Source organism: Hakea prostrata, chromosome 8 (genome assembly GCF_041222555.1).
Source record: "Hakea prostrata isolate BN-2017 chromosome 8, UWA_Hpros_2, whole genome shotgun sequence".
In the NCBI taxonomy this organism is placed as follows: domain Eukaryota; kingdom Viridiplantae; phylum Streptophyta; class Magnoliopsida; order Proteales; family Proteaceae; genus Hakea; species Hakea prostrata.
In genome coordinates, this window is record NC_142607.1 from 47,097,597 (window position 1) to 47,114,682 (window position 17,086).

Consider the following 17,086-nt stretch of genomic DNA (forward strand, 5'->3'; position numbering starts at 1 on the left):
TTTATGTATGATATGATGGGATTGAGAATGTGATTGAATAGGTATGATTTGGGATTGGGGAATGTCCTTTTGACATTTATGTCCTTGGACATCAGAGGGAATAGTATGGGATGTTCTCCGAAGATGCCCATCGACGCTTTGATGACATACATAGGTCTTGTCTAAATGGGTTGGCTAGGATGTCCTTGTTGTATCAGACCCGAATCGGAAGAGTATTAAAACCGAATGACCCGTGGTAGTGGTATGGTTTGATGGGCGCTTAAAACCGGTAACCAACCCGTGAGAGGACATAAATCATACTACGGATACCTGAAAGGGGCCATTCATTGATAGAGTTGCAAATAGCTAGACTTGGGCTCACAAGCGCTCGAGACCGGTGAGTTATATCTGTGAGAGGACGTGAGAGCTTCCCGTCTACTATTTGTGGATGACCAATAGGGTTGGTGAGTCCGATGAGTAATATCCGTGACTCAAGTATGAAGGATACCGGAAAAGCTCGCCCAGGGCGAGGAATGGACGTATCTGGATCTGACATGATATGACTAAGTAGATGACTTGCATCGGGCTAGGCTTTACCGTGACATGCGCCAATACTTATACCAATGGTGATGTGAGAGAGCGGTGACTCAAACCCCAGCCATGGATTGTCCCGAGGGATGCAGGACCCAATTCCCACCGGAGAACCCAAGATACCGAGATGGTTGAGGGAAGAGTGATTTGAGACCTACCCAAAGAAGTATGGTGCTATGACTTAAAGCATGTCTACCATAGAGACTAGCATATATAGAGTTAGTTTCATACTTGCATTGTTTGTTTCATATCATCTTGCATCATGTTATGCTTTGTATCATGTATCTGTGTTTTTATGGAATAACTACCTGGCTGAGTTCTTTTGAGCTCACTCCTTTTTGCAACATCTTTTGTTAGACTTATTTGCAGGTACTACTACTGTTGACTATGATGGTCAACACTATGAAGACCAAATTGATGTCTCATACAATATTGATCATAGTGACTACGTGGGTGAAGACTATCAGTACGAGACTAATATTTGTCAGGAGCGGATTCGACCTTGTCTAGTTTCATATGATTACGTTATTAAGGAAACATTGTATAAGTTAAAAGAAACTGTAACTTAGTTGCTTAACTTTTCTTTCCCTTCTTTTGAGAATTGGTTGTAACCTTTACTTTATTTCGATCTACCTTCCGCTGTTATTGTAGAATGGGTTTCCCCCTTCAATTCGTACTTTGACTATTTATTCTATTGGTATCATTTCCGTACTTTAATGTTCTTTTGTGATCCTTCTGTGATCCTTTCTTGACTTTTATTATTAAATTGTTTGAAAACAATGATTTATTTCTTGCTTTTTGATTATATTATTGTGCTAAGTGGTTATGATCGTTCCTAAACTGGATCGTCGGGACTGTGGATCACTCCCCTGAGTAATCCAGATAAGGTACCCCTTAGGTGGATTTTGCGGGATGTGACACTAGGGGTCTCTTTTGTAAATTTGCATATTTTCAAAGATTTGTGAATTCGCATATTCTCAGGGACCTATTGGTTAATTCGCATATTCTCATGGGCTTATATGTAATTTTGCATATCTCTAAGGGGTATGTTTGTGATTTCACATATCTTCAGGGGTCTGTTTATGATTTTCCATAACTCCAGGGGCCTCTTTCGTGAACAAAATGATGCTACTTACCCTATAAACCTTTTGAGTCCTATAATTCCCTAGATTTGTTTAGGGCATGTTTGGTTACTTGAGTCTGGAGATTTAAAAAATCTAAAGATTTCAAATCTTTGGAGTCATGGTTCATAAAATTAACTGTTTGGTTAGCCTGAATCTTTGGAATGAAATATGTAAATTCATCTTGAAAAAACATTTATGGAATCATGGTTCAAATGTTTAATGCTTTTATAGTAGGGGTGAAATCTCTAGATTTCACCTTATAACCATAAATCTACAAATTCACGTTTTTAGCGTAAAAAGGTGAATCTCTAGATTTCATGAATCTAGGGGTTCACACAACCAAACGGATATAAATCTCCCATTTGTGAATCCAAAGATTTCAAATCTCTAGATTCATGTAACCAAACAGGCCCTTAGGTGGTTTGGCTATTCCATTTTGCGATGTTTCGGTTGATTTGAAAGGGTGAACACTGAAGAAATGCAGATAGTTTTTGGGCATGGTAACCACCGATGGTACTACTGCCTCCACTAGCTTCGAACATTACCCCACTCTTCATCCTCTTTTGGTAAGATTGGATGGAACAAATTATTTGATCTAGTATTGATCTGCCTACTTGACTATTGCTGGAAGAGGACTTGTTGGACATATTACAGGTGCTACTATCAAACCTACCACTATAGGTGTTTTACAAGATAAATGGATCTTGAATGATTGTCTTATTATATCATTCCTTTTGAATTCCATGAATCCAAATATTGCCCGTGGATACTTGTTACTTGATACTGCAGCCCAAATACGGAAGGCTACTACTGAAACATATGGACAGTTGGAGAATGATGCACAAGTTTATGAGCTATGGAAGAAGCTTCATGAGACTACCCAAAAGGAACTGACTGTGGCCGAATATTATGTTGAGTTGCAATCCCTTTGGCAGGAGTTGGATCATTATACGGATTATCACCCCCACTAATCCGGATGATGTGGCTACTTATAGGAAGCATGTTGATAAGATTCGGGTATGTGACTTATTAGCAAGTTTAAATGTGGAGTATGATCAGATCCGAGTACAAGTATTGAGTCGTTCTCCCTTTCCTACCCTAAAACAGTCTTATGCCCTTGTTCAGTGTGAGGAAAGCCGTCAATTAGCCATGCCTCATACTCCTATTATAGAGAAATCAGCCTTAAAGTCTGTTAGCATTAAATCTGATTCGACCAAGGAGATTGTTGGAAGCTTCATGGGAAGCCTGCTGATTTTGAGCAAAAAATGGCACAAAGAAGGGGAAAACCAAATGCTGATCTTTCTGAGATGGTTTCCACAATACCCTCTGTGGACATTGGTTTTTCACAAGAGGAGTTAGCTACTCTACGACGTATTTTGCAATCTTCTACTGTCGGTACAGCCTCTACTACTACTTCCTCCACTACCCATACCAACTCCTACCTTGCTACTTCAAGTAAAACTTTTACAAGCTTCCATTTTTCTTCAATTTCTACTCCTTGGATCATTGATACAAAAGCCATAAATCATATGACAAGTTCATCCTCCTTTTTCTTACATTATCCTCCAACTTCCGGAAAATATAAAGTTCAAATTGTTGATGGCTCATATTCTTCCATTGCTGGAAAAGGGACCATTGAGCATTATCCATCACTTTCCTTTGTTTAAAGTTTTACATGTTCCCTCTTTCTCTACTAACTTGCTCTCTATCAGTAATCCTACACATGACTTGAATTGTAAAGTGACTTTTTTCCCATCTTACTATGTCTTCTAAGATCTGGTAACACGGAAGGAGATTGGACGTGGTAAACTAGAAAATGAACTTTATCTGCTAGAACCGATTGGAGAATCTACTTTTACTCGAATTGCATTTTCTAATCAAGTCCACTCGGTAATATCAGACCTTCATTAGTGGCACCGTAGCTAGGTCAGCCCCCTATAGGAACTCTTAAGAACGTATTTCATGATTTAGTTTTTTCTTGTAACAAGGATGAATATTTTTGTGAAGTCTATATTTTTACGAAGCAAACTTGTTTTACATATTTACCTTCTCTTCATAATAGAAAATTTATTCATTTTGTGCTAATTCATACTGATGTGTGGGGCCCTAGCCGACGTGTGTCTATTACTGGCTATAGGTACTTTATTACTTTTATTAATTGTCACTCTCGTTGCACATGGATTTATCTTTTAAAACAAAAAAAAAATAAGATTTTCCAATGATTTCGTGATTTTCATAATATGATTAAAACTCAGTTCAATGCCACTGGAAGATCCTTTGCAGTGACAATGGCACAGAGTATATTAATGGTGAATTTTAGAGATATCTCTCCAACTCTAGCATAATACACCAGACTAGTTGTGTTGACATGGCTGCCCAAAATGGGGTTGCCGAAAGGATGAATCGGCACCTTTTAGAGATAGTTCGTTGAATTATGAATTTATGATTGCTATGACTGTCCCTGACCAATATTAGAATGATGCTATACTCACTACCTCTTACCTTATGAATAGGATGCTCAATAGGATACTTGGTCTTTAAATGTTCTAATGAGATTCTCTAGGGAACCTCTTCTTTTATTATTCCCCCAAAGGTTTTGGATGTGTGTGTTATACCAGAATCAAAGCCCATCAAAGTAAGTTGGCTCCCCGCGGCCTACGCTGCATATTTTGGGGTATTCTGCTACTCATAAAAGGTACAAATGTTATCATCCACCTTCCAGGAAAACATTGTATCCATGGATGTAATTTTTAATGTGTCTTGCCCTCTCTAGGGGGAGAGTCCTAAAGAAGAGGTGTTCTTTCCAACCCTAGACCTTCTGTATAACACACATAGATTCCCACACACCACCACATTACAACTTAGGAGTTCAAGAAAAGTTTCCTGACCAGGGGGAGACTTCAGTCAGTATACCAGAGGACTCTTAATTCTCCCCCTTCGTTTCTAAACCATATGAAGAACCTGGTTAGGAGGAGACCTCTCCTGTGAGGCACGTTATTGAGGTCTTTTAAAACAAGATTGACTAGAATAAGGAGATGCAGACTTATCAGATGAAGAATTACAATCGGAAAAAGCCGGTGGAGAAAGGTGACACTTTACCAATTTAGTCCCTTGCTCCGGAATCAGATTCTATTGTTCCCTTTGAGGTATCTTCTTTTGATTTTCCTATTGCTCTGTAAGAAAAGGAGTTAGATCTTGTACTCAACATCCCATAGCGAAATATGTTTCTTATGACTCTTTGTCTAACTTTTACCGTGCTTTTATATCCTCTCTATCATCTATTTTTGTTCCTAAAAGTTGGCAAGAATGCTATGTTGATAAGAGATGGAAGGCAGCTATGGTAGAAGAAAATGCAGGCAATGAAGAAAATTGATATTTAGGAGCTGGTTACACTTCCTTCAGGAAAAAAACCCGTGGGTTGCAAATGGGTGTTTGTGGTTAAACAAAATATGGATGGATCAGTCAACAGGTTGAAGACTAAACTAGTTCAAAGGGGTTTACCCAGACCTATGGGATTGATTATCAGGAGACTTTTGTCTCTATTGCAAAACTAAACACTATTAAAGTTCTGTTGTCTGTAGCTATGAACAAAGATTGGAACTTGCACCAACTAGACGTAAAGAATGCCTTTTTACATAGGGAGTTGGAGGAAGAAGTCCATATGAAAATCCCACATGGTGACTCCGATGACAATACTACAGAGAAAGTTTGTTGGTTGAAGAGGTCAATTTATGGGTTAAAACAATCTCCTAAATGTTGATTTGGACGCCTCCAGAAGGCAGTGACCTCTATTGGGTACAACCAAAGCAATGTTGATCATACATTGTTGTCAATAAGTTAAGTACCAATATCACACTTCTCATTGTTTTTATGTGGACAATATTGTCATCATAAGGAATGATGGTGAGGAAATTCAAAGGTTGAAGGACTTTCTTGGCAGCAAGTTTGAGATTAAAGATTTAGGGAGGTTACATTACTTCCTAGGATTGAGGTGGCTCGATCAAATAAGGGTGTATACCTATCCCAGAGTAAGTATGTCCTAGATTTATTATCAAAAGTGGGAATGTTGGGGTGTAAAGCAGTTGATACCCCTATTGAGGTTGGAACTAAACTTAAGGAAAAGGAGGGAGAACCACTGGATAAAGGAAGATATCAAAGGCTAGTAGAGAAGCTTATTAATTATCCCACACCAGGCCAGACATTGCTTATGTTGTGGGGATAGTGAGCTAGTTTATGCATGATCCATATTTAGCTCATATAAAGGTTGTTACCATATACTGCAGTATTTGAAGGGAACTCCTGGAAATGAATACTTTTATCACTCACTGATAATCTAAGGGTAGAAGCATACATTGAATGCAGACTAGGCTAGATTTCATGATAGGAAGTCAATTTCAGGTTATTGTACCTTCGTTGGAGGTAATCTAGTTACTTGGAGGAGTAAGAAACAGAATCCGGTAGCTTTATCCAGTATCGAAGCTGAATATAGAGCTATGATTAATGGAGTTTGTGAGCTACTATGGTTGAAAGGCCTACTAGAAGATATTGGAGTTCAAGTTCCAAACCCGATGATGTTATATTGTGATAACAAAGCTGCCATTAGTATTACCAATAATCTTGTGCAACATGATCGAAACTAAGCACATTGAAATTGGTTCTTTGTCAAAAGATGGAACAAAGGCTCATATGCATGCCTTTTGTGAGATCTGGAGACCAAGTGGCAGATATTTTCACTAAAGGTTGAAGGAAGGAGATTTCCTTCCTATTGTAGGCAAGTTGGGCATGACTAATATTTATGCCTCAACTTGAGGGGGAGTGTTGGTTGGGTTCTATTAGAGTTTTTTCATGTAATTTTTTATTTTCTGTTCCCAAGGGTATTTATGTAATAGTGTTCTTTCCACTTTATTATAAATAAAGTGTTTGAGATCACACTGATCAATTCAAGTCATTCTACCAAAATCATGTTTCTCAACAAGTTGCTCAATTTAGTGCTGAAGTCAAGTTTAAATCTCTAGCTCAAGGCATTTGTGAAGCATTATGGTTGAAGAGCCTTCTCCAAGAACTTGGGGCAGATTCAAAATGACCTATGAGGCTGTTTCTGACAGCAAATCAGCTATAAGTATAGCAAATAACCCAGTTTAGCATGACAGGACCAAACATGTAGAGATTGACAAGCATTTTATCAAGGAAAAGGTTGAGTCTAGGCTGATTCAGATTTCATTTGTCACATCTGACAATCAATGAGCTGACATCTTCACCAAAAGCTTGAGTGTCAAGTAATTTAGTAGCATTCTCAGCAAGTTGGGCTTGATAGACATCTATGCACCAACTTGAGGGGGGGGTGTTGTAAGTCAAAGAAGGGTAGTTTTCTCTTGTTAGCAGTTTTATTATTTTTAGTCCCACATTGGGTATTCTTGTATTCTTCACTTCATTCTACTATTATAAATAAAGGCCTGCAGTATCACAATGATACATGCAAGGATTTCAGCAAATATTCCATCAAGTGTGTACTTGTATGTTGTATATTTTTAGTATGGGAAAGGGTTCTTTGAGGTCTGAGCAAGTGGAACAGTGGGGCACAACAATAAGACACAACAAATCAGTATCCTACAAAGGAAACCACGGAGGTTTCATGTGAGAAGGAGAGACATTGACACAGAAATGCTAGATTAGCAGTTCAGAGAACCTTTTCCCTTTCAATTTAAATGTCCCCCCTCCCCATGGTTTGTGCATACTGTTCACACCACAAAGCATAAGCAGGTTCCTCTTCTTCCTTCTCACTATTGATTTTTCTTCTTCTCTATTGCTACTGCATTTTTTGGGGGGCACAGATATTATCAAAGTTTTATTGCAGCACTAATGCTTACCTGCAAGCATCTGAAGCTTAGACTGGCTCAGTAAAAGCCACCAAGCATTTTATAGGGTCCATAGGTAAGACAGAAACAAGAAACTGTGCTCTGGATCTATGTTCCAAGATGTTTAATCCCTTGCCATTTACTAACAGAACACATCATCAAAGAAAGCTCATTTTTCTGACGTCATTCAAAGTGAAAGGTGACCATCGGGACCAGCTGACCAGAATGATAATGTTTACTAGTTGTTCTAACGTCAAAAATAGACTACCATTATCTAAGGATATGAACACTTTTTTAGACAGATACAAACAAGGAAAACAAATGGTATCTTATAGGTCTTTATTTTTAAAAGTTTGTATATACCCTAAGTTCCTAACACAACATGGGTAGGCACTGCATATTATAATCTGAAATAATGATGTTGGGATCACAAGACCAAATCAGTGGTCATGGAGATAGAAGAAAAACATACGATAAATTCACCTGAGTCACATAAGGATTGAAATTTAATCCCAAAGATGTCACAAAATCCTCTGCAATTCTATGCCAGTTAATGTCAGGATATGCAGCTAGATGAGCATTGTAATTCCCAACTGCACCAGCAAACTTTCCCAACAATCCAACTTGAGAAATCTCCTGCCTTTCTCTACTTAACCTGACAGCAAATATTGCCATTTCCTTCCCCAGGGTGGTAGGGGAAGCAGGCTGCAGCAAAAGATAAAAATTAATGAAGAAAAAAAATTATTAGAAAACCAGTTTTACCCACACAACTAGACAATATAAGACAACAGCAACAGTAAAGCAAATAGTAACAAAAAAAAACTAGAAACTTAAAATCACACCAGGATGAATAGGTCAAACCAAACACTGAGATCAATCAGACTCCCAATGGTAACAGAGGAGCTTAACATTTCCAACACTCTTCCAACTAAATACTTGGTCGCACATTCTTGCATATCGGGAAACAGCTCCCCATAAAGCAGGCGTAAGGCTGCATATGTTGTGACCTTCCCCAAATCCCACAGTGGTGGGACCCTTGTGCACTAGGTATGCCCCCCTTTCACATTCCTTAAAATGCATAGCAAGCATGGGGTTATTTACTCCATCAAAAATGAAGTACATTAGTATATAATGACTTGAAATTTAAACCTCAAGACTCTAGTTTATATATGCAACATCCTGATTACTTTCACAGTTTTCACTAGTTTAAAGCTAAGGCTTTCATTCCCTGTCAACCAGTAAAGGGAAATGAAGAAGCTGAGTTTGAACTTCATAGAATCCGAGGGGAGTTATCCACTTCTCCAAATACATTTGACAGTTCCAGCTGATTTTATGCACGAAGTGAAAGAGTACCATATGGCAGCCATCAGAGACCAATTGATAGAACAATGGAGAAACAAAAGACTTTCAAATGTAGAGAAATAGCTTAAGAATACCTGCCCATGAGTGCGAGAAAGCATAGCAATATGAGCATTCTCCTTTGCCATGGTGCATACTGCTTCAATCAATTCATCCATGACAGGAATCAGCACTTTGTTGACAGCCTCTTTAAGCATCAATGCATGAGCCAAGTTGTTGACAGCCTCTTTAAGCATCAATGTACAAGAGAAGTGGAAAAACTCAATTACCTACATAAAAGAAATACCATAATTGGATGACCTTAAACTTCGAATAGAATCAATTGGCCCATGAATGGTAACCGTACATGAAAATAAGCAATAATGGATAGCAATTTAGTCCAGCAGAAGACATCAAAAAAGATACTCAATAGCTCTTGGAACTGCAAACTGAAATTGCGATACTAACCTTTGAAATCTCTGGATGGGATTGGCACTTCTGTTTCAAAAAGTATTCCACTGCTTTAACATCATGGTTAGTCACTTTCTCAATATCCTTCACAGATGATGCATCGGTCAAACTAAATTCTTTAACTAACCCTTCCAAATAAGTCTGAGCTTCCTCACTGAAGCTCGGAACCTCTATGAGTTCTGGAATTTGTGACAGTTTAATCAACCACTTGATCTATAAGAAAACAAATCCAAATTAATTTGAATAATAACTTTCCATAATTTAGTATATGTGACACATGCAGTTATTCAACTAGCAAATATACAATAACAGATAGCCTGCATAATAGTTATAAAGGCAACCCTAGCATCTAGGTCTTTTTTTTGGTTGGGGCAGGGGGAGCTGGGCAGATGGCTGCTTTATCAAAAGCTCCCTTGAACTGTTTGAATTGGTGTCAAACCCTCAATTGGCCCTTATTTATTTAAAGATATTATTCACAAATAATAAAATACCCTATGTTTGAATCCAACAAAATCAGCTACAAATCAAATTCCAAAAGGGGGAAAAAAAAGTCAACCCCTCAAATCAACAACAAAACATAGGCTTTTATTAGTACAATGGTGGGGTTTATCTCGGATATAAATATTCCATAGATCTTAAGATGATAAAACATTGGTGAAAACCAAAAGTATGATAAAATACTCATTTGTTTTGATATTTAAAAATATATATTCATCCAGATCAATATTGACAGCATCCACACATACCAAACAAGGTTTGAAGTTTGAACGAAACACAACCACTCCAATTATAGTTGTCACAATGCCTAGGCAACCAAGGCATTGGAGAGGATTAAAATACAAGGTGACACCAAGCAAGGCTAGGCCCAAAGTGTCTAGATGACAAAGTGCCACCCAGACAATGACCTGACTACTATGCCCCTTCTGTATAAATAAGACCAGATCATTCTGAGAACACATTCTGTACCTGCAGCAACATATTATGCTTTTCATCCTTCTCAATGGTTTGCTTGATCCTAGGTCCTCATCCCATTTTATTGTTTTTAGATGAAGAATATCTCAACTTAAAATTTTGACTTTGCCTATTGGTTTACTTGTCATGATAAAAAAAAAAAATTTGGGTGAAATACTCGTGATGACAATTGAGTAACCAACAATGTGGACTTATACAAGAGAGTTAGTTCCCCAGAATAATAACAGAAAATATTCAAAAGGGAGTACCAGAAACAACTAGATTCCATGGCAAAAACATAATGGAGGAATACTGAATGTGTAAAATAGCCGAGTGCGACACAGAACCCAAGCATGACATCTCAATAAAGCTTTGCAACTGGAAAAAGAAAACAGTTTACTGAAAGCCCATTGCAGGCACTGATTAAATTATTATAGACTACACATGATACACAAAACTACCCAAATACATATAAAAGATAGACTACATGTCATACAATTTTTCCCCCTATATGGAGTTGGATTGTACCTAGACATGAGACTAATTGTAATACAAGGAATTTATCAAGTGCCGTCACACAGAAGAATAATTTTCCCAAGATGATGACTACATGGTGCACAAAGTAGAGAACTCGAAAACATACCTCAACCAGTACACGGAAGCGGATTAAACCAAATTCACTCATATAGGGAGCCAAATCTTTGATTTTATCCCAGTAACGACCATCCAAAGGAGATAGAGCCATTAAACTGCTCATCTCTAAATCGCTGCAATATTCTGAAGACATCTTCCTCTGCAACATGAAAACAAGGAAATGAATCCACATCAACATGAAATCCTCTCTTCCAAGACTCACTGAAATGAGATAATCTGATGAAGAAAAAAAAGGAATTCAGCTTCTTTTTCTTTGGTTGGATTCTTACTCAATTAAAGAATCCTAACTAGGCTTTTATTTCAGTTAGTAGTTGTAGAGTCTAAGTAGGAGTCCAAGGATATTCTAGAGTTGGGTCTCCTAGATCATGTCTTATTTGGAGTCTTTATCTAATGGCTATAAATTCAAAAGCCCATTGCTGTAACAAATTAGTTTTGATCAATGAAATTATCAAAGAGTTTACAGCCAAGAAGGTATCGGGTAGGGTCCTTTTGAGGGGGACCCTGTGGTTGTCCAAGAATCTCTTTATTTGCAATCTTGAAGCCTGCATTCAGTCCTGCAGTTCCAGCAAGAGTCCACAGCACTCCTTCACATCAAGAAGCATTCACCAAGTAAGTTAGACCCTCCCCAAACCCCAGCCCCAATCCATCTTCATTCCTCTGACCTCCCTGCACCCTGTGGCACACTTTTCCACCCCAATTCTGTCCAAGAACCCTGCTGTCCTAATCTACAGTCCAAGAATACAGCTTCTTGACCCCTGTTAGGTTATCTAGAATCTTTGTCCAATAGTTCCAGCCCTCCCCCTCCTTCGAGTTCAAGAAATCAATCCCTTCCCATCTTGCTCAAACCAAGAAAGAAAAAAAATTGGTCAAGAACCCTATTCCCCTCTAGCCATGAGTTTCCCACAGCCCCATTACCTAAAATTTGGAACTTTTTCTAGTCCCATTCCATTTTCTTAAAATCCAAATCTTATTTCCATCTCAACCCATCTAGTTTTTTGTTAATCCAAACTTTCCTTAAACCTTAGACATCCCAAAACCAAACCAATTAGAGATTGTTAAAACCCTAAAACTCTCCCATACAAATATTGCTGAGAGTGAAGGTATTAAACCATAAGTTATTCCATCCTCCTTGGTTACATCACAGAAACTGCTCAAATCAATAACCTCGGCAAAGGAGACACTGCTGTCTTTTGCAATGGCTCTGCAATAGAAACTTTTGAGCACACGATATGACACAGTCAGATGAGTATGCAAAGTTGAGAGATCTCTCCGTCTGCAATGGTTCAACCCACTTGTGAAACATGCTGGCCGAATGCTGCTAAAAAACCCAAGTGAAGCTCCTGACTCCATAGTTTAAACAAGAGTCCAGAGAAGCTACGCACAAAAATCAAACAGTAGGAAAAGATTAGCGACTTCTTTTTATTCTCAATAAGACTAACAAACTTAATTGTGAAAGCACAGCCAAGAGGCTCATGTTGTGAAATGCAACTCCTTGAACATTGTTATTATTGCATAAAATTGCATTCCCCGTTGATGGAGAGCCATTGAATTCAATGGACTCCCCATTCCCATAACTAAGAAATGACGGAAACCATAGCCAGTGAAGAACACGACAAATACTCTTTCTTTTCCATCTGAGAAAGATTTCAAATCATGACACCCACCCTGTTGCTCGTCGTCAATTGCACACAGAAAGAGAGAGATTTAGCGTAAGAAGCACGTAGCGAAACCCCTCTTTCAGAGAAAGAATCTGCTGAAAGCCTGAAACCATGGAATGTAACCCGACGGTTTCACCAGAATCTGGACAGCAAGAATGAACATAATATAAGGGAAGAGGATTACCAGTCTGCTTTGTTCGTCTGCTTCTCTGTCAGTCTAAGTCGGGTCTGCTCTCTCCGCTCAAAGAGCACGCAGACCATTTGAGATACGCATGCATATAACGAGCGCGGGTGTGGTCGTTAGGGTGGTGTGGTGGTAGTTTTCTTTTTCTTTTCTTTTTTGTTATCTTTTGGGTTGGAGGGTACTGGGGAGCAAGATTTAAAGTATCCCAAGATACATATGATACATATAAATATTTGATCAAACCGATACGATACATATGATACTTGCTGATATGTATAAATATTTGATCAAGCCGATACGATACATCTCGATACGTCTCTCCATTGAATTACATTAAAATATGTTAATTAGAGCGATATAATAATCTACAGGATGATACGTTCTTTTAAAAATTACTTGATGGATACGATAATTACTATTGCCCCTTTGTACCTTTGGGTTAGTCCTAATCTTTCCTCTTTCTTTATGTACAATTGCATTTTTCCCTCACTTCTAACGGTGTGGAGTGGTTGTTAACATCAAATATGTAATGTCTATTTTGCCACTTCATTAAAATTAAGGAAGTTAAAAAAATTCCATATTACCCTCATTTTTAAAAACTATATTGAATGTCAATTATATCATTAAAATCTTATATTTTCCAATAGATTTGGGTTGGTTTTAGTGGGACCAACTGAGCCACTTCGTTCAATGGTTAGCATACATAAGAGATTTCCAAGAATTTTCAACTTTGAATTACATTTGACGGATTTCCAAATATTGGGGGGGGGGGGGGGGGGGGGGGGGGGAAGGGGGGGGGGGGGAGAGGGGTGGTGGGGTGGGTTTCCCCCCCCCCCGGGGCCGCCCCCCCTTTTGGCAAGTGAGAGCTATTAGGGCTATTACCACAAGGAAGCACTACATCACCACAACATGCAGAGTATACCAAATATAAAACTATGATTAAAATACTAATTTTAGGTACAAAAAATCTTACATTAAGGTCATTGTTAGTAATGCCAAATCAGGTTGAATCCCTTTAATCATTAAAAATCACACAATGATCAAAATGCCCTTATCCTAAATTATAATTTTTTCTCTTCTTCATTCACCTGCCGAAAACCACCCATCACCCAAAAAGGGAAAGCCTGCCACCCCACCTCTCCCTACCTTTTCCCTTCATTGTGTTGCCTTCCCTTAATGTTAGAGAATTAGAGATAGATTGGAGACTTGGTTCATTGTTTACAAACCTGTTAGGTATGTTCTTTTATCCAAAAAGAAAGAAATTGTCATTGATTTCTTGATTCAGTAAGTTTAGATCTAAGAAATCTTTCTCTTCTCAAAATTGCCTATCAATTGATGGTTTTTGCAGATATCTATCTGTTAGTTTCGATAAACAATTAGTAACTTGTTTTATTGTTTATTGATAGTATGTCTTCATTAGGTTTGATTAACTTCTGATTGAAGCTTTCCCGGCTTGTTGCTCCATAAAGCTTGGATTTTTCTCTGTTTTGCTTTTATGATTCGCACGGCGGATTCCTTTTTGGTTAAATCCTTAGTATATATTCATGTTTATCTTCAAAAAATGGTTTGGTATTGGTTTTGTGAATAACTGAGTGTTTTGGTGGCATCAGGTGGTGGTGTTATATTAGATTTGTACAAAGAAGATGTCTCCGGCCGAATCCTCTCATGAGGAGAATGTTTACATGGCCAAATTGGCTGAGCAGGCTGAACGTTATGAAGAGATGGTGGAGTTCATGAAGAACATAGCTATGAATGTCGATGTAAGGAGCTAACCATGGAGGAGCAAAACATTCTGTCTCTGACTTACAAGAATATGATCGGAGTGTTGCACCCAAATCTAACCCCTTCGAGTGAATTGTGGTCGATCTTACTGGCTGATTCCGTAACCTCTTTAGAAAGAGAGTGAATGTTGGCTCGAGGTTCGGTCAACCACCTTCGAAGCTTAAATCAGATTCATAAACAACACTTTCCCAAATTCAAGGACTTAGACTATTGTCTAGATAAACAATAACTAGTGGGAGTAATGTCTTACTAATCTGGTGGTGTGGTGTTGTTGGTGGTACTTGTCTCGTTTTCGTTTTTTGTGTTTGGTTTTGTGCTTTTGTATTGTGGGATTTTTTCGACTTTGCTTTTGTGTTAGTTTTTATCCTATGTTGTGATACTTGATTTTTGTTAACATGATAAGCAATATCTTTGAGCGTATCTGAGATGTTTGACAATTGATGGGTTGGGTGTGTTGTGTTTTTTGTTTTTTATATTTTTTTCTTCTGTTGGTCGACTCGAGGGTCGGTCAACCACCTTAGAAGCTTAAGTCAGATTCATAAACAACACTTTCCCAAATTCAAGGACTTAGACTATTGTGCTAAGATAAACAATAACTAGTAGGAGAGTAAATGTGCATTACTAAATACTAGGTAGGTGGGGCATACTTATACTTGAACCTGACCCTTTGTGGTGGTTGAATTGTTCAACGTGTCCTAGATGTCCTATGAGGACAACACGTGGCTAGTAACATATAACTGTTCAAACAAGTCTACTCCTGACACTAGCATTGTAGTCGGGTTAACAAGATAGATCCATGTCTTCGCACCTAACAATTCAAGTGGGATGGCACCCCATGGAGATCTGGGTTAGGTCAATGGATCTCCTTGTAGGTATGGAATGTCAAGCCTTAAGAGATGTAGTATCTTCCAACCTAGGTTGCTCCCAGGGACGACGGTCGATCCTTTCATCTCGTTATTGAAACACTAGCTCTCTTGGGAGCAAATCACTCCTTGACATGGATGTCTGAGGTGGGGTTCATCGAGATGCTGACTCTAGGAGCCCCCACCACCTACAACCAAGACTTGGGCCTCTACATGGCTTCTTTCTCCATTAAAAGTAATTAGTTGTACTTATTTCAGTTCTTTCTCTATCTTTTATGAACATCTATTAAACATGATTAGATTTATTCTTTTAATTTCTCCTTCTTTTATACAAAATATCAAAGGAAAATTAAAAATTAAAATAACTTCTATAAAAAGGTGGGGGAGGAAAACAAGAAAAATAAGATACCCATAATCACATAAATTGATTCTTCTAGACAAAAAGGAGAAAATGAAGACAAAAGTTTATCAAAAAATAAGAAGATAGAAATTGCTTTAGGGCTTGTTTGGTTACATGAATCCAGAGATTTGAAATCTTTGGATTCATGAATCTGAGAATTATACCCGTTTGGTTGTAAAAATCTCTAGATTCATGAAATCTAAAGATTCACCTTTTTACACTAAAAATGTGAATCTGTAGATTTATGGGTAAGTGGTGAAATCCAGAGATTTCAAAAAAGCTATACATTTGCACATTCACAAAAATCACGTCGATCAAATAATTTTTTAGGATGAATCTACAACCAAACATCTAATTTTATAAATTATAACTCTATAAATTTGAAATCTATAGATTTGAAATCTCCAGACTCATGTAACCAAACATGCCCTTAATCAACTAAAGGGACAAAAATAAAGGGTATATTGACCATTTAAAATATAAGGGAGAAGAAGAGAAAATAATTCACTTTTTTGGGGGAATCAGAGGTGAAGCTTTTCAGAGAGAGTAAGTATACTGGAGAGAGATAATTTTTCTCTAAAAAAATCCATTTGTGAGACTTGTTTAATATATATATATCCATCCATTTTGAGAACCTAATTGATAAGTAAAAAATAACTTCCGACTGGGTCGAACCACAGTTGGTTCAATCGCCCCGGTGAAGACTGGTTCTAGAATTAAACCCAAAGGTACCATAAGCATGAAGGAACCTGACGGTTATAGAAGAAGACATGATCCAGTTAAACTCAGGATAAGCGATCATGCTCTATATGGAAACTGCAACAAACTCACATTGAGGGAAGAAAACCCTATCATCGGACAACTAATGATGAAACTTGGGGATTGGTCCAACGATTGACAGTAAGAGGTGAACCCTATATAAATCAAAGCATAACGTGAAGATAAGGTAATTGAATCACTTCCCTCCATTCTCAATTAAGCTCTGCAACTTGTTAGAGCTCTGTGGTGGTGCTCTTATTGACTTAACCTTCAAAGGTGGCTTCCTGACAGCCGAGTGGACCCACATCGGATGTTGTTTTGCAGGAATCCGAGGGTTAATCAATTTTAGGACGCATCACTAATTAATCATTGTGAGACTTTATTAAAAGATTGAGAAAGGTTAGGGAGAATATCTAGAATAGACCATGAATACCATAAAACCACTAGATTTCCATCAAAAGAAACACACATACACCA

The 17,086-nt window shown here is 38.0% G+C and overlaps 1 protein-coding gene across 1 annotated transcript in view; it reads right to left on the bottom strand.

The window, feature by feature from the left end:
- LOC149008254 (uncharacterized) overlaps positions 1-12,944 on the bottom strand; it is a 32,287-nt gene extending 19,343 nt beyond the window's left edge. Inside the window, exons 1-6 of the mRNA XM_089167430.1 lie at positions 12,806-12,944; positions 12,128-12,337; positions 10,953-11,102; positions 9,356-9,571; positions 8,986-9,177; positions 8,033-8,254 (exon numbers count right to left, since the gene is read on the bottom strand). Coding sequence (XP_089023556.1) covers positions 8,033-8,254; positions 8,986-9,177; positions 9,356-9,571; positions 10,953-11,102; positions 12,128-12,313 — 966 coding nt within the window. The 5' untranslated portion in view covers positions 12,314-12,337; positions 12,806-12,944. The remainder of the gene's footprint in view (positions 1-8,032; positions 8,255-8,985; positions 9,178-9,355; positions 9,572-10,952; positions 11,103-12,127; positions 12,338-12,805) is intronic.
- Positions 12,945-17,086: the final 4,142 nt, after the last annotated feature.